This window comes from Lynx rufus, unplaced genomic scaffold (genome assembly GCF_022079265.1).
Source record: "Lynx rufus isolate CCGP_SWC_20201006 ecotype Redwood Valley unplaced genomic scaffold, mLynRuf1.p SCAF_2, whole genome shotgun sequence".
NCBI lineage: Eukaryota > Metazoa > Chordata > Mammalia > Carnivora > Felidae > Lynx > Lynx rufus.
This window is the reverse complement of record NW_025814834.1, coordinates 73,109,595-73,134,102: the sequence shown is the minus strand read 5'-3', so window position 1 is coordinate 73,134,102 and position 24,508 is coordinate 73,109,595. Positions and strand designations below refer to the sequence as shown.

The window sequence follows — 24,508 nt, the reverse complement described above, 5'->3', positions numbered from 1 at the left end:
CGCCACCCAGGCGCCCCGAAAAAAATTTTTAAAAACATACAGTTTTCGGGCAAGTAACATTAACCTTGCAGAATAATTTGGGAGAAATTTTATTGTTGGGGTGGGGAGGGTTAAGGAGCCTGGGGGCTCATAAGGCGCTAATCTTCTGGTTTCCTTGTGTCTGTCATAGCACAGACCGTGTCCTGCTGGATTCCAGGCTGGCTTAGAAACTCTTGTCTGAGTCACTGGTGCCGCAGGTGTGCTGAGGGTGTAGTTGGGTGCTGGATTGCACCTTTGGGGACATAGCTGTTAACAGCCAGACGTGGTGTGGGCATGGCTGATAGCACAGAGTGGCCTGTGCCAGCCCATGCTTAATGTCCCCCTCCCTGCACTGCCAGCCTGACTGCTCACCCTGGATGTGCTGTGTGCTCATACTGTTGTTCCCTGGGAAGTCCTTCTTATTGCTCGCTGGCTGGTCTGTCAGCAGGCCTGGGGCCCTGGGCTTCATGCCCAGACAGGATGCTGTCATGCCCATGGGCTGACTGCTCCCAGGGCTCCCCTGCCCTAATTTCTGCAAGGGGGTGATGCTCTGTCAGGGGGAGTGAGAAGTCTGGCTGAAATACCTCCTCTAAAGTGTCTTTTATGTTGCTCATGCTATTGCAGTTGGCAAAATACTTTAGTTGGCTAGTTAGTACTTCCTAAAGAAGTTTAGTCATTGTAAATACCATGGTTTTTTAATGTCAAAGCTATTTAAAAACCCTTAGTTTCCTAAGAAGAGCAGAATCTACTTCACTGTAAATTAAGTAGATTATTCAGCTCCATGGCCCTCCCTTTTCCTAGCAGGTGGGGGCAGCTTAGTTCTGCATGTGTATTAATCAAAGTTCACTATTTTCTTAATTCTGGACAGAATTCTGGGTAGGACCTTGCTGCCTCTGGACCTTGAATCTGAGGCCTGGCCCTGTCAGCTGGGGTGCAGCGTTTCCAGGCCCATCTTGGGGGAGGGTGGTGCTCACACTAATTTCCTTACTGGACCGTGCAGCCGAGGTAATGAGTCGTATTGCATCTTTGATGTTGCCCTCTTGTCTCCATGGAACTGCTTTAATTTCCCACTCTGTGGTTCTGCCCACCCTCCCGGAGGTGGGGTGTCCTTCAGCTCTGAATTGCAGGTGGACCCAGGCCATGGACGGCTGAGCCTATCACACTCAAGGCTGCTACAGAATATGGTGCATGCACCCCAGGAAACAGGATGACTTATTGTTGGTTGAAAAATGACCCTTTGGTCAGATTTTACTTTGCTTTTTTAGAGAGAGGAGGGCTATCACATGGTAACAATTTAAAGCAAATTTAATACTTACTCCAGTAAGTATTGACTTTGGCATTCAGACTACATTCTGAGATGTATGGGCATCTCAGAGCAGATTTTCAGATGAGAGACTGGAAGAAAAAGCATTTGTCCATTGCTTTTTGGGGCATGTGGAGAACTTTTATGTTAAGGAATTTGCTAAACGTATCCTGCTGAGGAAAGCAAAGTGACTTATTATTGTATACCTAGGATATTCAATTTTTGGAGATTCTCTGTATCTCACCAGTGCTGTTGTTGGAAAATCCTTGTCAAGGCATCCCTTCTTCTACTGGTGTTTAAGAAAGTATCTAAGATGAGTAGAAATCCAGGTTTTGCCAATCCAAACAAAAGTAGTTCTTGATTGTCTTTGACCTCCAAACATGACAGAGGGGTAATCCAGGACCCTAGAGGATGTGAGGGAGGGGATAACTCAGGATGAGGATGGTAATACAGGATCCTGGAGGATATGGGAGAGGGGGTAGCTCAGGACCTGGAAGGGAAGGGGAAGGGGTGCAGAAGAGCTGGGGTAACCTAGGACCCTGTAAGGGGAAGAACAAAGTGGGGGAATGTAGGGAAGAGGGGCTAACCCAGGCTCTGCAAGGACGGAGATGGGCGTGAGGGTCACCCTCAAGTAGAGACGGATTTGGGGGTAAGAACTAAGGGGTTTGGGTTTGTCTGCACCCTGTCTTTTTACTGTTCTGGCAGACCCCTGGGGTTTGCACCGCCCATCCCCACTTCACTGCCCCAGCGTAGGTGTGCTATGGAGAGCCATTCCTCTCTGCTGACAAGACAGCAGAGATCAGCTGACTTGTGTGTGCCTGCCCTGCAGGACTGGTTGGCGTGGGGCGGGGGCAAGAAGTGGGGCAAGTTGAAAACCCACAGAGTGCATCTCGCTGCAAATGAACCGGTAACCTGGCCACTTACCTACTGGAACTCTGTTCATGGTGCTTTTGCTGTGCATAGAGTCCATCCTTCTTGTGAGTAATTCCCTACTGTTCCTTAAAAGACAACAGATGCCTTCGGCATTAAAAACTTGTACTCCTCTACATATAAGTAGCTTAGAGTACCTTTACCTACAAACACCGTTGCTTGTTATTTCAGTCACTCCTGGAAGAACTATGTGTGGTTCATCTGCACTTCCTCAGAAAAATCATAATTGTTTCTTTCAAATTCTTATTGAAGTGTTTGGATCCTTCCTTCCTTCCATCCTTCTGGGCTGAATGTGAACTTGCATAGAGTGTATCTGTGGAAATGCCCTCTTTAACCCTGACCCCTTGCATGGAGTCCTGCACATAACTGTCCTCCTTCGGGCATGCTCAGCCCTTTAAGGAGAGAAGGAAGAACCACACATTACATATGCTTTAAATAATGTGGTGTGTAAGAGGGTCTATCAAAAATGTGAGCATTCTCATCACACTTTAGAAATGACAGCTGTGAAAAGCTGTGTTCTGATTTTTTTTAGGACAAAGTCTGTATGAAATGTGATTTATGTTGTCCGTGTTTTAGGAAATTGTTCCTAAATTGAATTTGTTATTTATAGTACATATTATTCCTCAAAGGATTTGCGGAGACTTATTTGAAATAATACATAAAAGAATAGGGAAAAAATAATGTCAGGAATTGGACACAAGGATTTGCACAGATATTCCTGCTCCTGTGTCCTAAATGTTCATTAGATTGAGCTGTTTTGGTCTTAGGATACCATGTGACCAGAGTTGGAAGGGAACATAATCATTGTAGATTATTCTTATTGTCTGTGGGAGAAGGCTTAACAGTTCTTCAGGAGAAGAAAAGTGTTTTCTGGTACTCTTATCTAAAACAACATTCATAGTCTATTTGATTAGTTGGACACATATATATTTTTTAAGAGAGTGTGCGTGCACGAGTGTGTGGTGTGGTGGGAGGGGCAAGGAGGGGTGGAGAGAGAGGGAAAGAGTATCTATCCCAAGCAGGCTCCATGCACAGAACAGAGCCCAGTGCAGGGTTTGATCCCACAACGCTGGGATCATGAGCTGAGCCCAAATCAAGAGTCAGACACTTAACCAACTGGGCCACGCTGGTGCCCCTAGTTGGATATTTTTCAGGGGAACATCCCAGAGCCAACAACATAGGAGTTAGGATCTCCGACTTCAAATCCTACCTCTGCCTCCCACTAACTGTGTGACCTTAGGCAAGTTGATTAACTTCTCTGGGCCTTATTTTCCTCATCTATAAAACCAGGATGAGCAATACTTACCTCATAAAAGTTAGTTGTGGGGCGCCTGGGTGGCGCAGTCGGTTAAGCGTCCGACTTCAGCCAGGTCACGATCTCGCGGTCCGTGAGTTCGAGCCCCGCGTCAGGCTCTGGGCTGATGGCTCAGAGCCTGGAGCCTGTTTCCGATTCTGTGTCTCCCTCTCTCTCTCCGCCCCTCCCCCGTTCATGCTCTGTCTCTCTCTGTCCCAAAAATAAATAAACGTTAAAAAAAAAATTTAAAAAAAAATAAAAAAAAATAAAAAAAATAAAAGTTAGTTGTATATTAAATGAATTTGTGAACTTAAAGGGCCATGAAGTGTCAGTGTAGGAAGCATTTTATAGGTATCATGATACAATATTAAAATATGTTAGGATTTTCCTGTTTTGATTGAGAGCATGAATCCAGGTTCATTCATTCAGCTGTTTGGATTTAATTCCTGACTGATATTGATTGGCCGTGGGCTCGGGGAAAATCATGTAACTCTTGTGACTCGATTCCTTCACCTCAATAAAATGGACAGTCACTGAATTCAAAGGATTCTTATCAAGATTAAATAAAAATTCACCCATAGTATTTTAGCCAGAGCTTGGCAGTTGTTAAGTGTTCAACAGATGCAGTATGCTGCTAGGGTTGTGATAAATTAGTATTAATTATTGAATGTTACATAGTTATACTATACATTTGGTCTGGATAGAGTATTGAAATGGATGTTGAAGTGATAGAACCTTAGTTTGCAGTTACTTTACAGAAACGAAGGACAACAATGACTTTCGGTTACATGTGAAGTCCTGTTTAGTGGCAGTTATAAATTTTATTTCTGTAATGAATTCCTTGGCAATTTGAGGTTCATGTTTAGTCTTTAATTAGTCTTTAATTATCACACAGAGATTGACAGCATGTTTTTACAGAACTTTTCACACGTCAGGAGTGTCCTGGTTCCTTAGATTTGGCCCCTGCCTTGTTTTAACCTCCATAGGTAGGTCATTGGGAGCTGGCGTGATATGATGGGGAGTCACCGTTTCATGTGATGCTCGGTTGTTGCCGGTTGCTTGGTAACATCCATCCTTTCCTCCATCCCCGAGGCCCTCCTGGGGGACTTCTGCCAAATGGAGAACACTAAGGCAGGGTCAGACCTAGGACGGTGTTCCCAGCCATTACTTGGGAGACTCTCTGAGCATCTGGGTGGTGCTGGCTTCCCGTTCATAAGGTCACGGAGCCCACCCAGCGGGGCTTTGTTCAGGGCTGGGAGTGCTAGAGACTTTTGAGGGGTTCATCCCTCAATGCAGTGATATTTTTTAGTAAGTAATAGAGTAAGAGTAAAGAGTAATCTCTAAGAGATCTCAGTAAGAGTAAAAAGTAATCACTCTTTATTGTATTTCATTTTACTCTTTACGTTGTTGAGAATTACATTAAGTAACTGCCTGGTCCCTGTGGAGATGAAGAATTTATAGCTGTAGGAAGTTGTTTTTCTGTCTAAGGGAAGCCTTCCCATCCCCTGAACAAAGGAAGCAAATGCCTAACAGAGCAAGGCTGTGGGGTTTGGCTTTTATAAATCTTAGCCCTACTCCTAGCAGGTGGATAAGGGGGTGTTGCCTGCCTTTTGTTTGGGGTTTAGTGCTACTTTCATTCATTCGGGCAGAGAACTTTGGGGCTAGCCTGTCAGAGGCCCTCAGGGTGGCCGCCCAGCCCAGCCCATACTCAGAAGAAAACAAAGCCAAACACAGCAGGGGTCAACTTCCTCCGTAACAACTTCTAAACCAGTCAGTTTTTGGAATTCAAGGGAGAGAGGCTGCCATTCCCAAAGAATTTTTTTTTTTTTTAAATCATAAAATTCCTGATTACATTTGACCTCTTAGATAAAATAGCTGAGAATTTTCCAGCATTTCATGCACACTCTTTACTTTTGTTCTCCTCCTTTGCAGTTGGGTGGGGTTTGTCCAGAGAGCCTCCAGCTGAGGTTCAAACATCACTGCCTGTGGCACATCTAATGGTTTCCATCTTGATTGCAACTAGATGACATTTATGAGAATCCTGCTGCTTATTATAAATGTTGGCACTTTGGTTTTTTTTTTTTTCCCACTCACTTTTGTGACAGACAGGAAAAGTCAATATATTAGGAAATAAATTGCACCAGTAAACATAAATATATAAGCAAAGCAGAGCCACTCTGCCCATGTCCCTCTGTCAGCCATCTGGGCCAGCATGACTGCCCCTTTGCAGGTGCAGACGGTTGGGCTCACGTGTTCCACTCCGGCCTGGGAGGGTGGCATGGCAATGTGTAAGGAGTGTCTGAAAAGGCCGCTGTCTGGAAGTGGGAGCCGCCACTGTGTGCACTGACCTGTCACCCTTCTCTCAAGGTCTCTAAATTAGGGACAGAAACATCTGAGGAGGGGAATAATGATCCATTGTTAAAACCCTCAAGCCAGCCATCCTGTGCCTGTGTATTTGAGTGACAGATCTGCCATAAAATGTTATAAACAGCCCTGTTTGTGGAATGACTGCGTTCCTGGCAAGTTGACAATTGAGTGTTTGTAAATCAGACCTTTGCCCAGAGAACTTGAATATGTAAAAGATTCCTGGAAATGATCCATTTTACAAAGAACCAGATCTAACTGATGTTTTCAGGAAGCTCGTAATATTGAGTGTCAACTGGGTCTTCTTAACAGGAATGTCTGCTGTGACAAATCTCCTGTTCTGAAGACAGGACAGTATTGCTGAGGTACAATTATTCAGAATCTTCCAAAAACGATCTATGCTTTCATGGGAATTTAATTAGAAAAGTGCCATCTTGTTAAGGAATTTGCAAGTAAAAGAAATTGTGTCCAATTTGAGTCATAAAAAGTGCCATGTGTTCACTCACATTGATTTTAGAGTCTCCATTTCGTGCCAGGTCTTTTCGCACCTTCGTCTCCGAATTTCTTTGGCCAGAAGACAGGCATTTCCCCACTGCCAGAGCCTCACCCGCTCCTCCTGTCTCCCCCCACCCCTCTTTTCTTCTGGCCACACAGAGTGCACTGACCCTCATTAGAGTCTGGTGGTCAGCTCAGAGGTCAGCCTTTTCAGCAGAATAGTTGGAATTCCTGAGCAGAGTCTTGCCTGATTTTGTTTGTTTCAGCATGTGGTTGACTGTTCTTCAGTCTTGCTTGTTTCTCAATCTGGTGTCCTTAAATCTGTGGCTGCTGGAACTTGAGGTGCCCTCTAGCCTCAGGGGTTTTGAGTGATGAGGCCAAAAGTATTCACAGGAGTAAAAAAGGGAAACACAGGTCCTATTGACCTACATCACTTGAAAAGGAGAGCACCTCATTAGGACTTGATGTGCACAGCGTGGGCGGTGTTAGGCCAGAGCAGACAGTGTGACACTCTTTCAGCCTGTGCATATAGGTGCTTTATCTCGAAAGGAAGTTAATCACCAAATGCACAGCAGGTCTGGCTGTAAAGGAAGAGAAGGGAATCCAGCTCTGTCGCCAGGCCTGGGGTGGCGCTCTCATCCGCTCATCAGCTGCTCCAACTTCTGGCTTCTCTGGCGCCTCCATAAAACACACAGCCCTATTTTTAGTGCTGGGCTGTCATTTCTGATGTGCTGCTGTTGCAAAAATTCAGTAGCAGCTGCACCAGACATCCGGATTTAAAGGCCCCATTTACAATACAGATGAAACTTGTTTACTAAATAGAAGATAATGGAATGTTAGTGAGGCCCTGCTGCTTCAGGACCTCATCAAACAGAAGTGCCTTGAGTTTGTTCCTTCCCAGGCTGTCCTGCATATCTGCTGGCCATGACCCTGCCTGCAGTGTATGTGTGGATTTATTCATTCATTCTGTTCCTTCGTTCATTCTTTCCTTGCAGTGGTCAGCTGTGGCCAGAGGAGGGGAGAGGAGGAGATCCCTAATTGGAGGAGGCTTACAGAGGTCAGCAGGTCCAAGAGGTGTCTCACTGCCCAGAACTTCCATCTCTTGAGCCGCTCATTGGTCCTGTTCTGATCCATCCAGATAACACTCTTAAAAAGTGCCCCAAAGCTCGTGTTATTTAGGAATCGTTAACGTTAACACCATGGCAGGAACCGACTATCTTGGGCATGCCTGGGACAGCTGGGGCCAGGGCCTGCTAGTTCAGACTCTATAGTATAGACAGGATCCCCTTGGGCACTGGTTTTCAGATACTCTGGGTATGGGAACCCTCACCTCCACCCCAGGGCATCAGTATATAAAACTGATACAAATACTGTTCTCTTTATGGTGTTTGTTTACAAATTCCTTATGAGTTTAGATGTATGGTGAGTGGCAGTGAGCCTCTTAGGGTAACCCAGGTAAGAATGGCACCTGCAGTCTAGACCCTCGTCTCTGTCTTGAGAAAATCAGCAGTGCAGATGGCAGCTGCTAACTGTGGCCCTTCTTAGAGTTGTAAGAAATTCTTTGAATGGATGGATGATGGCAGAAAGCATTATTAAGATTGCCCAGTGACAAGCTGCTCTGGTGACACATTCCCTGCCTCAGGGGACTTAGGGCCAGAAGCAAAGTGAGAGCTCACTGCCTTTCCGGAAGGAGAGGGCTTGCTTTCTACATCATCTTCCACAACCTGACCTTCACATCTTTAGGGCCCCGGCCTGGCACATTCGCTCACTTGTTCATGAGTCCTGCCATCTTCCTCACTTTCATGGGGCACAGGTCCCTGGGATGGATGGGAAACTCAGGTGATCTGCTGAGCAGCTGTGGCACCTCTGTGTGAACAAAGTCTCTGGCCCCACTGCACTGTGTCTCGGGAACAGTCCGAGGAGACTTCTTTGTTTCTTGGAAGAACTGTTCTTCTCACAGGCAGATCAGGCCCAGGTGTCAGGTTCACATGCTTGTGCACATGTGGCTCCTGGGGTTGAACTGTGGTCAGGCTGACTGGAGGTGGAGTAGGTGTGGTTGTCTGTCCCGAGAGGGGTCTGAGGAGGACAGAAGGATGGAGATGTGCATGTAGAAAGCAGGGTTTGTAAGCACTTGGCTCCCCTAGGCCTGACTCCCTTAGGTGCCCAGGAGAATGGGACACAGACCCTGCGGTCTGCAGTGGAGCCAGGCTGCCCTCTAAAAGGAGGTGCCCTGCTGCGGTGGGGTATGTGTGCTACGTATGACCAAGTCACCGTGCATGTTCCTTTCTGTGTTGTTTCTTTGAACTGATGACAAGTTTGTGATACTGGTGCCTTGTGTTGCCTTCAGTGGTGTGGCGTTTGTCGTTCTTGCTGTACGGTGTTCCATTGTTGGGCTGCACCGTACTTCGATGCACCCCACTGTTGATGGCCATGTGAGCTGCTTTCAGTTTGTGGCTGTTGTCACTACATCTCTCAGTGCCCTAGAAGGGCATCTCCAGGCACGTGTCTGCAAGTGGGGTTGCTGTGCGATGGGATGTGGATATCTTTACTCCAACCAGCAGTGTGTGTGAGTGTATCCATTTCTCAATTACTTGGATTGCTGACGAGGCTGGGTACTTTTCATAAGTTCATTATCACTTGGACTTCACCTTTGGTGAAGGGCCTTGTACTATGTTTTCCTGATTTTCATACTGAGAGGTCTTACTGATTTGTAGCAACACTGGATCTGTTCTGGAAGCCGGGCATGTGTAAGTGTGAGGCTGAGACAACGTTGTCTTAGGCAGGCAGCAGGAATAGAGCCACATTACCACACTCAACCTTCTCCTTCCTCATCTGCATTGTCAGTGCTCCCTCCTGAGGTGTCGTTCCTCCCCAGCGCCTTCCTGTCCTGTCCTCCACTGAAACTTGTCTTGTTGTCCTGGCTTGGGATCGTCCCTGGAATCTGTGACTATCCTTTCCTCTAGACGATCATTCATGTGACATAGCAGAGGACCCTCATCCAATTAAACCCCTCTTTTTACTACTCTTCAGGAATCATGGCCTGGGACAGGGGTGAGGAGGCATAGTTACTGAAGTGGGGGCATCATGAGAACCTTTCCAATGTATTCTCTTTCCCTCCATTCTATTTTTGTTTTATCCTTGGCTGACTTTCCTAGAACATCACTACTACCAGCGGCCACTTGCTGCTCAGTATCGCACTAGGCTATTTACCTGAGCACTCGAGGCCCCCAACAATCAGATTCCCTTTTCTTGCTTTCTTGACATTCTTAATCCAGCATCTTGACTGGTTATAGAGATTCTAAGCTCTGTATAGACAGGAATGAGTTGATATGCCCTTGACTGCCTCAGTAATTACTAGTTCTTGCTGATTGAAATTTATGACTTTAAGGTAAGAGGCTGGACTGGATAATACTACTGATTGTGTGTGTGTGTGTGTGTGTGTGTGTGTGTGTGTGTGTGTGTGTTGCACTATATTCTGATTATCTCTTGCTGTGGGTGGAGGGACAAAAAAAGCAAAACAAGACAATGAAATAAAAACATAGTGGCTCCTGAATCTACAGTGTGGACTGGGCTTGGTAGGGATGGTTCACCTCTGCTCACCTGCTTTACCTGGTGCAGCGAGACTCTGTCTGGGGATCTGTTATCAGGATGGTGCACACCCATGCTTGCCAGTTTGTTGCTGGCTGGCTGCTGGGAGCTCACCTGGGACTGTCAACCACACACAGGCCTGGGTGCTTCTCCCTGTGAGTGTCACCACAGGGCCACTTGGGTTTCCTCCCACCATGGCAGCTGGTTCCAAGAATGAGTGTTCCGAGGAGAACTAGAAGTTTCCCATCTCAGGACCTGGCCCAGACACTGGCATGTCGTCATTCCTTCTGTGTTGCATTGGTCAGAGCTGTCACAGAGCCCACCCAGATCCAGGGACGCAGGGAAGGGTGCAGAACCGCCTTCCTGGCAGTGGGAGGACTATCCAAGAATCTGTGGCCCCATTCAGCTACCACACACTAACAGACTCCCTCTGCCCTGTGACCTTCCCTCAGCCCTGACTGCTGCTGCTGGAAGAGGGAAGCTGGAGGTGTGCGAGCTGCTGCTGGAGCACGGAGCTGCTGTGTCTCAGACTAACAGGAGAGGAGTCCCACCTTTGTTTTGTGCAGCACGCCAGGGGCATTGGCAGGTACCCGGTGGGCCCCCGAAGGCTTCAGAAACCATGGGTGGGATAGAGCTCCCTAGCGCCCATTTCCCCAGGGGCCACATGCGGCTCCCCTGACCCTGTCTTTTTCACATTCTTGGCTGCTGCTTGTGCTGTCAGTTCTACTCGATAATTGTCAACATTTGACGGGCTAGCGCAGTCAGCCATTGTAGGCTGGTAACCTAACTGGGAGCAAGGCTGGTGACCAGGGGAGACCAGCGGCTGCCTCCTTTTAACCAGGGAGGGTTAGTTTTCTGTCATGAGAACTGAAGACTTGCTGTAACATACTTGTTGTCGTGATTTTGTGACCCATTTGTCCAGCACACTTGGAAGTAGAGTGGTTCTCTTGTGCTCTTTAGAAAAGGAAACATTTTCTCTCTGGTCTAGGACTGTGATTCAGCCTGGTTTCTTTTGTGAGGAGTGGCCCATTGCCTCTAATTTAGGGGCATAGGAGATCTTCGAGAACAGTCATTTATTCATTTATTCATTTAGCAAATAGTAGCCACGTACCCACCCCATGCCTGGTATGAGGTTACATTCAAGCTGCACACAAATGGATCTTACTACATACATTATAGGAAGAATTTTCTAGACCCAAGTTTACATCACGGAATCATGATGCTAGTGCAATTGTTAGGAGCTACCAGTGCTCTCCACCAAGATTGGCTTTTCAGTTCCATTTCCAAGAGCTTGGTTTGTGCCATCTGCGTCCTGTCCTCCTCATAATGTCTATCTGATGCCCTAGCTAATCCTCTCTCCTGGTCTCAGTACTTCCTAAGTCATGGGGAGGTTTGGAAAGCATCTGTCAGTGTCTCAAGAACAAGAAAGCAGTGGGAATACTCCACCTTCTGTTGTCGCCATATAACTAATGCTGTGCCAGAGGGCACTCACTGTGATGGTATTTGTAGGAGACACCTCTGTGGTTTTTTGTTTGTGTTCCCCAGTCTTATTGCCATGCACTGGTTGAAGGCACAGAGCTGAGGCTGGGAATGTCTTCCAGGAAGCTTTGCTAAAAATTGTCTTCTGTGAAGGTCAAGCCATCCACTAAGCCGGGAGGCTTAGAAAAGCAGATTGCTTGGGGGTGTGGTGGGTGAATGCTTTCCTGCAGCCCCCACCCTCCTACGGGAGTGTAGCTGCAGGATCATCACCCCGGGACCCAGGACCTTTGCCCCTTCCTTTAGTTCTGCCCAGTGATCCCATAAGCCGCATTGTGGCTGTCTGGTCATGACTTGATTGTGACTGGTATCTCCCCTTCTCCACGTTACTACTGTTCATGCCTTGTATGTGCATGTTTTACAGCTATAGTAATTGAGTATGTGGAAAAAAAGTACATATTTGGAAGAAGATTCTGTTCAAAGGAATACAATGGAAAGATGGCACGGGCCCTACAAATCACACAGTGTAGGGAGGCATTTGAAGAAGGAATCCTTTATTGCTTTTAAGTGTGGAAAACCTGCCTGGGTAGAGAGCACAAGATTGAAAGTGGAGCAGGGAGATTTTAATTCCAATGTTTCTTTCAGATCGTTAGATTACTTTTGGACCGTGGCTGTGATGTGAGCCTAAGTGACAAGCAGGGCCGGACGCCCCTCATGGTGGCCGCTTGTGAAGGACACTTGAGCACCGTGGAATTTCTCCTTTCAAAAGGTAGCAGCATGGGAGCCCCTGCAGAGGTTTCTTCGGAATGGACAAAGAAAAGAGCTTTGGTAGACCCACTGGCAGTGCTTTTCAATTCAAGTTTGAAAAGTCTTCTTGTTACGGACATTCTCTGATTCACACACAAGTAGAAAGAATAGGTAGTAGACATATATACCTATTACTCAGCTTCAGCAGTGGTGACCATTTGCCAGCTTCAGATATCACAGGCTTGATTGCCACCAGTCAGGCCAGGTGTTTGCAGATGTGAATTGATTGGCTTCTGGGCTTTGTCTTACTGAGCTCATGTTTTGCGAATGGGCTTTTCTTTCAGGTGCTGCCCTTTCTTCTCTGGACAAAGAGGGACTGTCAGCATTAAGCTGGGCTTGTCTGAAGGGTCACAGGGCAGTGGTCCAGTTTCTGGTTGAGGAAGGAGCTGAGATAGACCAGACGGACAAGAATGGCCGCACTCCCTTGGACCTGGCCGCCTTCTACGGTGACGCAGAGACCGTAGGTACCCCGCAGGTGGTCACACACTCCACCTGCACACCAGGCCAGTGCTGCAGAGAAACCCAGGAGTTGAATTATTCCCAGAGCGCATGTGAGGCCGTGTTGAGTGTGGTCAGTGTGGACTTGTATGCTGTGGGGTAGCTTTCATTTTTCTCTAATTCTCTGGCATTCAGTCTGTGGCAGAATTTTAGTAAAGATTTTAATAGACTCTTAAAACCTTCAAGATACATGATTACAAACTGTGTCTTCAAACATATGTTGAACATATGTATATGTGTGTGTGTATATATATATATATACACACACAAATGCGTGTGTAGTTTTATTTTCTTCTAGTAACCCATATAAATAGAATTCCTCTACAGAGCATTTAAAAATCACTTTTTTATATTTATGAGCGGTTACTAATCAGATAATTATCTGGTTTATTTTTAATAAAAATGTGGCAGTCTAGAAATAATATAAATAATATATATAAATATATATGATAGAGATATATATCTATAGATTATATGGTGTCTATAATATAGACATAATATAGACATACAGACATAATATAAATATATCTATATTATATATATTTACATATATATTTACATATATATTTCTATATATAATATACATATTATATATATTTATATCTATATATTATAGACATATTTCTAGACAATGTAAATAACATAAATAATGTAAATAATAACATAAAAAATAAATAACAAATAAAACAACAAATATATAGATATAAATATATATAATCTATATTATATATAGATTTATATATTAGATATAAATATATAATATTTATATATATAAATCTATATTATATATATAATATATTGTTATTATATATATATTTTATATATATTGTTATTTATATATATATACATATATATTGTTATATATATAAATTTATATATATATAAAATATATATATAAATATATATATATAGTTATTTATATATATACTTATATATATATAGTTATTTCTAGACAATGCTGATTTTTATTTATTAAAAATAAACCAGATAATTATCTGATTAGTAACTGCTCATATATATGTTGATATTATTTCTAGACAATGCCACATTATTTACATAGATAAAATATGTATATATATAAATAATATACAAATAATATAAAATATTTAGGGCACTATATTCATCCCTTTGCCAAATGTTTAATTGAGAGAAGAAGGGATAAAATATTAGTAATATAAGAACTACAAAATGTCTTTCAGGGCAGAAACCATGTCTTTGTCCAGTTCCACATCCCAGGCACCAAGCAGGTGTTAAAGGAATGTTCAGCTCCTTCAGACTTACCATTTTTGAAGAATTAAATATGTCTAGTGTGCAAATTAGCCAGAGAGATTCTGTGTTTCTGGAAACCATGGAATTTAGAACAAAAGCCATCCTTGTTCTGCATGTCTGGGCCTTGATGCTTTTTAGAAGGCAGTGATGTTCGTGTTAAATGGTCTCAATTTCCTGGACAGTGTAAATTGTACTTAATGTTGATTTTCAAAAACAGCTGTTTAAACCTCACATATCCATACTTTTATTTTTCAGCTTCTATTACCTTACCAAATCCTAGTTTGTCAGCATTAGGAAGAGTGAAGGAGCTTAGCATTCTAGGGTAATTTTTTTTCATTGTGATTTAAAAACACATAACATAAAAGTTACCATCTTAACCATTTCTAAGTGAAGAGTTCAGTGGTGCTAAGTACACTTCACATTATTGTACAACTAATATCCACACTTTATCCTGTAAAACTGAAACTCTGTACCCAATAAATAAATAAGACTGTTTCCCTCCTCCAGTCCCTGACAGTCACCATTCTACTTTGTGAATTGACCACTCTAGTACCTCATACAGGTGGAATCATAGAATATTTTTCCTTTTATAAACTGGCTTTATTTCACTTAGCATAATGTCTTCAAGGTTCATCCACCTTGTAGCATGTAACAGGATTTCCTTTTTTAAGGTTGAATAATATTCCACTGTTTGTGCCACATTGTGTCAATCATTTCATCTGTCAATGAACACTTGAGTTCATTCCACCTCTTGGCTATTGTGAATAGTCACAATTTACAATAGTCCACTGTGGCTATGCAGATATCTCTTCAGGATCCTGTAGATTCTTCAAGATTTATCTATATTCTTTTGGATATATACCCAGAAGTGGGATTGCTGGATCAAGTGGTAGTTATATTTTTAATTTTTTGAGCAACTTCCATACTGTGTCTAGAGTGTTTGCACCAGTTTACATTCCCACCAGCAATGCTCAGGGGTCCTATTTCTTGACATCCTCGCCAACACTTTTTTTTTTTTTTTTTTTGATAGTGGCCATCCTAATAATGTGAGGTGATAATCTCATGGTTTTGATTTTCATTTCTCTAATGATTAATAATGTTGAGCATCTTCTCATATGCTTCTTAGTCATTTGTATATCACCTTTAGAGAAATGTATATTCATATCCTTTTTAAGATTGGGTTATTTGGGTTTCTTATTTTTGAGTTGTAGGAGTTCTTTATATATTATGGATATTAATCCTTCCAGTGTCATTTTGAATAATTGGTGGACTGTCAGATTCACATGAAAATCTAAGGTGACTTCTTTTCAGCAATTTGAGTAGCCCAAGTGATTTTTCCTCTGTGTTCCATTTCTGAGTGACTGCTGTCATACCATGTCAAATCAAGCTATGTACCATGGTCTCAAACCTTGCCTCTTTACATACCCAATATTTGAGTCTCTTTCCTAAGCCTTAAAGTGAGTAATAATTGGCTTTTTCTAATCTCAAGCTGCTAGTTTTTCTAGCTTGCTATACCAGGCTGTGTGGGTCTGAGTGTTTCCAGAGGTCCCATTGCTGTAGACTGCCAGTATGTAGGAGCTGTTGTAGAAGTCTGCCTCCTAAGTAATTGGAGATGAAAAGATGACTGTGGCCATCCCTGTGGTCTGGGAAGTTGATATGCATATACTCCTCTGTGGTATATGAATGCATGTACATAACATGTCCCTCCCTAGGAGTGTTCACCCGCCTCCCTCATTGCTGATGGCAGAGTGGACTTTAGCTATGGATTATAACCCTGTTTTCGGTTACCCATTGGCTTCATTTCCATTAGGACCCTTCATGGCCAGAGGCGTTGAAGATCACAGTAAAGCTAAGACTGCCAGTTCCACCCCAGGATGCAGAGGTGGGTGGGGTGTGACACCTCTGCCACCAGCGACCCCTCAGGGCTCTGTCTCTCCCTGCAGGTACTGTATCTGGTTGAGAAGGGAGCCGTGATTGAGCACGTGGACCACAGCGGCATGCGCCCCTTGGATAGAGCCATTGGTTGTCGAAATACATCTGTAGTGGTTACACTGCTGAGAAAAGGAGCCAAATTAGGTCAGTGAACACCTCATCTCAGCAGCGGGAGAGGGAGGTTCACTTCAAATTCTAGAGTATGTCCGGGGCCATAAAGACTTACCTGATCCCAGGTTAAGAAGATGTCAGGTGCCTAGAGATTTCTTTTCTGTCCTCTACAAGGCTCATTTAAACACAGTCATTCAGAATGCTTAAATAACTCATGACATTATCACTGCAGTGTGGGTAGAAAGCAGTGGCCAATGTTGAAGACCAGTCTAGAATTGTAGGGTGTTAGGGATGCCCGGGAGCCACGGCAGTGAGCAGCTCCATTCAGCTCTTCGGGGGAGGCTGGTTATGTGGTTAAGAAAGCTCACAGGTGGCTCTGCTGAGCAGCTGAATTGGCGAACCACTGTTCTGGAGTAGTCCTAGTCGGGTAGGGTAGCCACAACTCCAGCAGTTTCTGTGAAGGAAAGTTCATGGGATTTTACTGGAAACTAGATGGGGGAGGGGTGTCACTGAAGGATAATGACAGGGCAGAGGGGACTCAGAGTAGGAAGAGCCTCGTTCTCTGTGCTTGGTCGGAGCGTGAGCCCCCACTCACAATGTGTGGGTAAAGAGCAACAAGAACATGGCTCTCGTAGTTTAATACGCCAGACCTTCGGCCAGCGGCAGCCCCCAGGAGGGGACTGTGGCAAAGATGAACAGATCTGATGTTACTAAGCAGTTCACAGTACCAGGAATTATTCTGAGCAGTTTCATGTTTTATCATAGTTAATCCTCACCTACCCTCTAAGTAGGTAGAGATAACACCATCATGTTGCAGAGGAGTAAACCAAGGCACAGTGGAGGTAAATAGCTTCCCTAAGGTCATGGTAATCAGCAGAGTCAGTGGAGCAGAGTAGTCTGACTCTGAGACTGTCCTCTCTTAAGCATTATTCCCTGCACGTGCTCAGAAGTGGGGCTGGCGGCTGGAGAAACATGAGCTGTGACAAGAGGGCGGACTAGCCAGAGCCAACCTGTCTGGGCAGATGCAGTATAGACTGCAGCAGAGAGCGAGAGGCTGCTAAGAACACGTGCCTTCACTCACCAGCAGACATGGGCCCTGCAGGAAGCTAAGGAGATTATTCAGAAGCCATGTTTGATTTTCCCCAAAAATCCCAGCAGAAGGGAGGGATGGGCCTGGCTGCTCTGACGCCTTGGTTTCCCAGCACTCTTTTCATCAGAGTAACAGGTGCATGGGGTACAGCCTCCTCCCAGGAGCCTCATTCAGCGTGAGGCAGATTGGAAGGGAGACCAACTCCTGGGGGTCCTGCTCCCTGTCCTTACTTGTACTGTTGTCTGGAGGCTGCAGGACACAGTATGCTGCCGTCTGTGACCTGGGCTGCCATCTGGCCCCAGCGGCAGCAAACTCCTTCCCTCCCAGAGCACTGACGTGCCTCTGAATGCATGTTTGTTTTGCAGGAAATGCCGCCTGGGCGATGGCTACTTCCAAACCTGATATTTTGATTATACTTTTACAGAAATTGATGGAGGAAGGAAACGTGATGTACAAAGTAAGTGGTATCGCCCTTTTCTGGGATGTGACAGCCTACGAGCAACCTCTTAGTTTGGTGTGGACCGGGCAGGACCATGCTCCTGCCCACCACACCTGTAGCCAGGCGTCCGTGGACACTCTGGGAGATGCACACCTGGCCTCGTGCCCAGGCTTTCATGTCTCCACAGCAGAGCCTTCAAGGTGGAAGGCACTATTCTGTCGTTGAGAACTGTTATTTCTGAATGAATCCTCATAGCTATGACTGTGATGTATGGCCTGAAGCCTTGGTGTGAAGGTAGAGTAGCCTCAAGCAGGACATTCCTTAATTCAGGAAAGGGCCACTCAGGAGACATTTTCTGAAGAAAAGAATCATTAAGTCTCCTAAGACTTTATTATCTTATTTTTAATAGTTGTAAGCTTCTGCAATTTGAAACCGTTTCTAGAGATATTTTTACTTAAGATAGTCAAGGCATATGTAATACTCAGTTACTGGGGAGATAATTTTTTCCCCATTTTCCCTTAGAAATGGAAATATAAAGATTAATAAAAGTAAACATTTTAAATAAAATTTGAAGTAAAATTTCCAAAATAAGCCATTAGTTTAGATCAGAGGTCAGCAGACTTTTTCTGTAAAAGGCCAGACAAGGAAATAGGCTTTGCCATATGGTCTCTGTCACTGCTCCCCAGCTTTGCTGCTGTGGCATGAAAGCAGCCACAGGTGATACAGAACAGATGGGTGTGGCCATGTCCCAGTCAAAGCGCATTTGTAAAAATGGGTGGCAGGCGAGATTTGGCCCAGAAGCTGTAGTGTCCCACCCCTGGCTTAGATAGATGCTTAGGCCATAGACCTAGATCACTGTTCTTTCCAGGTCTGTAATTAGACAGAAGTAAAAGTTCTGAAAACAAAACAAAAAACTGCATTATGACCATTTTAATCCTTTTATCAGGAGGCTGCTGCATGGACTGCATTTAGTTTTTCCCTTTTCTTTTTTTAATAATAACAAATATGTAGGCAAAAGCACGACCCAGCGGGGTTCCTGACTTGTAATCCGTTTGAAATTGAGTTCAGAGTATATGTTGTTGTGGCTTTGAAGTGGTTTTAATATGAATTTTGGTAGGCAATTATGTTAGAAATATCAAGCCATTTTCAGCAGACTTCACACCTGCTGTGCTATGGAACTGACTGAGCAAATTGATTTCTTTAGCCTTGAAAATGATGTGCGGTGCTGTTCCAGTTTTTAAAGCCCATACTTTAGTTCCTCTCACAAATGATTATTTTACAGCAAGCTCTAGGTTTCTCCACAAGACTGTACTTGCCTTGGGAAGGGCATCATTTCTTTATCTGATTTCTATCGTTACAGTTAGCATTAAAGTATTTGTCGAGGAAGGATCATTCCTGAAATGGTTTTCAAAAATATATAACAGAGAGGATAATCTGATGTATTAAGATTGATGGTTATCAATTAGGCAGTTTACAGACTATTTCCTAGAAAACCAGTTTGTGCCTTCCCCGTGAAGCACGTGGTGCAGAAGTCCATGCGGACAGTGAGGCTGTGCGGGCTCATAATGGTCAGGGCGCTGTGTCCTCTGCAGGACCCTTCCATGTGCTCGGATGGTTTCTGTTGCGGGATGAGAGGGACGCGGAAACCTCACCAGGGTCTTCAAGTTGCAGGAGGCTGTTCGTCTTGAAGCATCCAGGAAAGGATCAATTTCTGTGCTTTTTTTGATTCCTAGAAAGGGAAGATGAAAGAGGCAGCCCAGAGGTACCAGTATGCCTTAAGGAAGTTTCCGCGGGAAGGATTTGGAGAGGACATGAGACCATTCAATGAGCTAAGAGTTTCCCTCTATCTCAATTTGTCTCGCTGCCGAAGAAAAACAAATGTAAGCTGTGGGCCCTTACCTTAGTCTGTTCCTTTAGCAGTAGAGTGTTTTCTGGCGGTGAAGGCCAGCCCTTATGCAGACGGAGTCATGGAGCCTCCTGTGTGGTTTGTTTGCACGGTGCTGTGAACTTGGCGTGTGGGGGGCTGCTTCTCCTTAGGTGGCCGTCACGTGATCGCCGTCACTGCGTCCTTAGAGTGCTGAGGGAATGCACTTGGAAGGCACTTTCCTCGGCCTCAGCAGTGACAGGCTAGCCGGCTGCCGCTCCTCCCCTTGCCAACGTGCACTTCTGTCACGGGCCACCCTTCCCAGACTCAAAAGGGTGCTGTAAAGTTCAACACGGATGTGTTACAATCCGTATGCCAGTAACCGGTTAATTTGTAGTTCTCAGTAGTTAACTCATAGTTAATTTGTAAACAGAAACTATAGATGTGCTTCAGTACTTCTTTCTCCTGCTTTTTGTTGCTGTTGTTGTTCATTTCATCTTCTCACCACCGAATCCATTGACCGCCTGCTTCTGTGCCCGCGAATGCGGCCCACCTTGCTGTTGCAGTGAGTGGGCGTCTCCGTCCCTCTTGGAATCTGACCCTCCGTGCGCCTGCGCGTTGCATGCTCCCCTGCCTTCTGGTGCGCTGCTTCTACCCGCTGTCCCGAGTCGTCCGTTTTTACTTCTCTACTGGGTTCTTCTCTTAAAATATGAAAAAGCATTAACTATCTCCTAACTTTACTTATTTTAAACTCCTTAACTTTAAAACAAAATAAATAAAACTTATGTTGCCCTTTACCTATTCAGTTACGTCCCAGTTCTCTGCTAACCTTGAGAGGAAATCTGTTAAAAAGATGTCTGTACTCATGTCTCAGTGCTTCTTTTGACTCCTGTATTTAAATGTTGACACCAGGACTTTGGCATGGCAGAAGAATTTGCTTCCAAGGCTCTCGAATTGAAACCAAAGTCCTATGAAGCTTTTTATGCCAGGGCAAGAGCGAAGAGAAATAGCAGGTACTGTCTGGGGTCTGATCTATGACTAAGGAAGCCTTCTTGTGTCTCTTTGGTATCAGAGCTGCTGTTGACTTTGGGAGTTTCTGATTCACCAGCATTGCTCTAATGACTCTCCTCCCTTTTGATACTAAATTGGTAGCTTCCAGCAGTGGATATTATCAGTGATGGCTAGACTTTTGTTTTCTCCTAACATCCCAGTAACTGTTCCTTCCCTGCACACTTGCTGCAACACAGAATCCCTATTAGTCTGTGCTCACAGGGAACCTGCCAGCTAGAGACATTAGAGCAGGGGAGGTGGGGAAGGGAAGAGAGTCCTATAAGGCTTTTGGGTTAGAGATGGACACGGTGAGAGGCAATGGTGAAGAAAACTAAGAGGATTCTAACACCCACTGGTTTATGTCTGTTCCTGCTCCTGGGCCAGTGGTGGTTAGAGATGTATGGGTCCTGGCATGGTGCAGGTGTGGGTCAGCGTTCACTCCCACCTAGTGGAGTAGCTCTAAGCTCGTGTAGAATAGCTCCTGTCCACCACAGTAGGTGTGCCAAACTCACTCAGCTGCCTTTTTTTTTTTTTTTAAAGATTTTATTGTTAAGTAGTCTCTACACCCAATGTGTGGCTCAAACTCATAACCCCAAGATCAAGAGTTGAGTACTTCACCAGCTGAGCCAGCCAGGTGCCCCCCTCCCCTTCTCTTTCTTTTCAGCAGAACTGTTTTAGGAACAGTTACATTGGGAGCATGCTCTTACGTGGCTCCTAACCGTATCCTCTGCTTTCACGTATAGGCAGTTTGCCGCGGCTCTGGCTGACCTCCGGGAAGCTGTGAAGCTCTGTCCCACCAATCAGGAAATCAGGAGGCTGGTGGCCCGCGTCGAGGAGGAATGCAAGCAGCTCCAGAGGAGCCAGCAGCAGAAACAGCAGTGCCCAGCGCCAGCCCCACCCAATGACTCCGACAACGAGGAGGACGCTCCGACCCCTGGGTTAAACGACCACTTCCATCTTGAGGAGGCTGGGGAAGAAGAAACTTCCTCCCAGGAAGAGTCTATTTCCCCACCGCCCAGGTCTCAGCCATCCTCCTGTGTCCCCTCTCCGTATATCCGAAACCTTCAAGAAGGGTTACAGTCCAAAGTCAGGCCGGTGTCCCCGCAGCACAGGCCAGTCATCGGTAAGGCCCCGAGGGAAGCTGTAGCTCCGCCTGGGCTGGTCCTGCAGCCCACCCGGCAGGCACAGATCGTGAAGACCAACCAACATCTGGGTGCTGGACAGGCCGGCGTGAGAAACGGTAGCACAAAAATGCAGGTCGCTGCTCAGAATCCTCCCCCGAGCCCTATGCCAGGTGGGATCCCTGCAGCTCCTGGTGGTGGCAGAACCCAGCGTTTGGAGGGCACGGGCACTTTGACTGTGGGCGCCGGGTCCGGCCATTTTGGAGAGAGGCTGGGCCCCAGCCACGGTGTCCAGATGCAGCACAGCGAGGGTGGTGCTGCCTACCCTTTACCGAGCAAGGTAAAGACTGCAGAGAGGCTTCTGTCTCACGCCTCCGTAGCCGTGGATGTAGCCCCTCTCAACCAGGGCGGGCCGGTGAGCTGCAGTGACGGGCGACACCCGGCTTCCCTCACCAGCTCAGGCTCTTCTGGTTCTCCGTCTGGCAGCATAAAGATGTCAAGTTCAACCAGTAGTTTGACTTCAAGCAGCAGTTTCTCAGATGGCTTCAAAGTCCAAGGACCGGATGCTCGCATTAAAGACAAGGTTGTTAGCCAGGGTCAAAGTGGGACAGCCGAGCACAGACCACGCAGTACTCCGTTCATGGGCATCATGGATAAGACTGCAAGGTTCCAGCAGCAGAACAATCCTCCAAACCGTACCTGGCACTGTCAGGTGCCGGAGGGACTACTGCTGAACACGTCCTCTGCAGCCGGCTTGCAATCCTTGAACTCTGAGAAGCCCTCTCTCAAACAAGCAGGAGGATATAGTAGCCAAGCCAAAACCTGTGCTGTTTCTACCCTGGGTGGAAGTGTCCATAATGGGTCACAGGTGAAGGAGCTAGAAGAAAAGAAATGCCAAATTCCAGTCCACTGTCAAGATAGCAGGATCACTAAGACTGTTTCTCATCTGTATCAGGAAAGTATCTCCAAACAGCAGCCTCATGTCAGTAATGAAGCTCACAGGAGTCACCTCCCTTCAGCAAAACCAAAGCGATCATTCATAGAGTCAAATGTGTGAGCCTTAAGAGAGACGCATATGTGGGATTGGGGAAACTGTGTGCCACCTCCTGGTGGTGATTCAGAGGTTTTTCGTGAGAAAAATTACCTTGTAGCCATGTATGTTTTTTTTCTTTATTCCTTGGGGGTGGGTCAGATGCCACTGATATATATAAAATATGGGATAAAATTTCTTTGATAAATAGCTAGGAGTCACCATAAATAAGAATGCTAACCAGAATTAAAATTTATAATTAGTTATGCCTATTAAGTTAAAAAATTTAAGACCACCAAGAAGACATTAACTCATGGTTTTCTCTTATGAAATTGGTTTTTACCACTTTTCTCTTAGCGTTTGCTATGTGGTAAAATCATAATATTTCTTAGAGAATGTAAATGTCTAAGTGATAGGTTTAACTTATGACAAATATCCAGATGATGTATTCTGGAAAAGATGGAATCTTCAAGTTTCAGTTCCATTGAGTCAAATCCCAGTTTTTACATATAAATATATAAAAATTTCTGGCTGAACATGTGTGACTATAAATGTTATACAGCTGATTCTTTTCATTTTTTTTTAAGCAAAATACAAGAATATCCAAGTATTGTTACCTTCATAGTAGTTCTCTTTTATTTCCATGTTAGGGTTCTCACTAAAAACATTTTTATAGCACCTTTTTGGAATTATATTCCCACTTAAAGGTGTTTATAATATTTGGAAATAGTATAAAGCCATTTGGAAGCAGGATTGGTGGTCAAGTTGGATTTGGATTAAACTAAGGATACAGCTTTCTTTACGATATGTAAATTCGTTCTCAGCTGGTTCCCAAACTGCTTTTAACAATGATACCATTCCTGGAACAAGCCCTCCAGGGTCCTTTAAGGACAGTATTTAATTTGGATAGTTAAGGTATGGTTAGTTGTTGCTTTTGTTTCATTATACAATCATTACTTTATAGTCACATGTTGTACATATTAAATAGCCAAGTTGTATTCTGACTTGTAAATATAACTATTTCAAGTAGTTAATCATAAAAAAACCTCATATATTTGCATGTTCTTTGTAAGCTTCATTCATGCTGGTTGTTGCACTGAACGATATATTACTATGGCATGTTAACAGTATACCAGTAACAGCACTTTATCTCATTTATATGAACACCTTTGAGGTGCTACTTAAGTCCTAACTGATGTATTATTCATTTGTAAAGATAAGGTACAGCAATGAGCCTTGGTTTAAAGGTATTTTTATATGAAAATGGTGTGCTATTGGAGGATGTTAAACTGCTAGTTTGAGAGAGGTAGGAGAATAGTTGTTTTATATGGTGGGATGTGAAATTTATTTTCTAGAATTGGGGAGAAGTAAGTTCTATATTTACAGAAAGTTTTAAAAATGAATCATTGTAACGACGTTCCTCTGAGCATCATTATGGTTTTGTACGAACAGGAAATCTGGTGTCATTCTTCAACATTTGTGCCTGAGTGTGAACGGTGTACTTTGTACAGCTTTATCATTTTTCTAGGCTTTCCCTGAGTTCTGCTAGAAGTACTTTGGCTTATTTATTGTTTGTTGTTTTCTTTAATATTTGTGAAAGTCTTACTCTTGTTATGTAGTTTTGTTTCTGCACAACTACTGTACTTTTCCATATGGAATAAAGAGTATTAATAGAATTTGTTTTGTATTAAATGAAACAGTGGATAAGTAGAGACTATCCTGAGGACAATGCTTTGCCTTGGTTTAATCCTGGGGGCTCTTGTTACCCTCAAGAAAAGAGTGAAAAGTCTATTTTTATAGTAATACTACCACATGCATATTAAATGTCA

The 24,508-nt window shown here is 44.5% G+C and overlaps 1 protein-coding gene across 1 annotated transcript in view; it reads left to right on the top strand.

Annotated features, from left to right (window-relative positions):
- Positions 1 to 24,279, top strand: part of TANC1 (tetratricopeptide repeat, ankyrin repeat and coiled-coil containing 1) — a 139,312-nt gene extending 115,033 nt beyond the window's left edge. The window contains exons 18-25 of the mRNA XM_047082255.1: positions 10,445 to 10,578; positions 12,114 to 12,237; positions 12,560 to 12,735; positions 15,986 to 16,118; positions 17,541 to 17,632; positions 19,348 to 19,494; positions 20,391 to 20,491; positions 21,272 to 24,279. Coding sequence (XP_046938211.1) covers positions 10,445 to 10,578; positions 12,114 to 12,237; positions 12,560 to 12,735; positions 15,986 to 16,118; positions 17,541 to 17,632; positions 19,348 to 19,494; positions 20,391 to 20,491; positions 21,272 to 22,706 — 2,342 coding nt within the window. The 3' untranslated portion in view covers positions 22,707 to 24,279. The remainder of the gene's footprint in view (positions 1 to 10,444; positions 10,579 to 12,113; positions 12,238 to 12,559; positions 12,736 to 15,985; positions 16,119 to 17,540; positions 17,633 to 19,347; positions 19,495 to 20,390; positions 20,492 to 21,271) is intronic.
- The last annotated feature ends 229 nt before the right edge of the window (positions 24,280 to 24,508 follow it).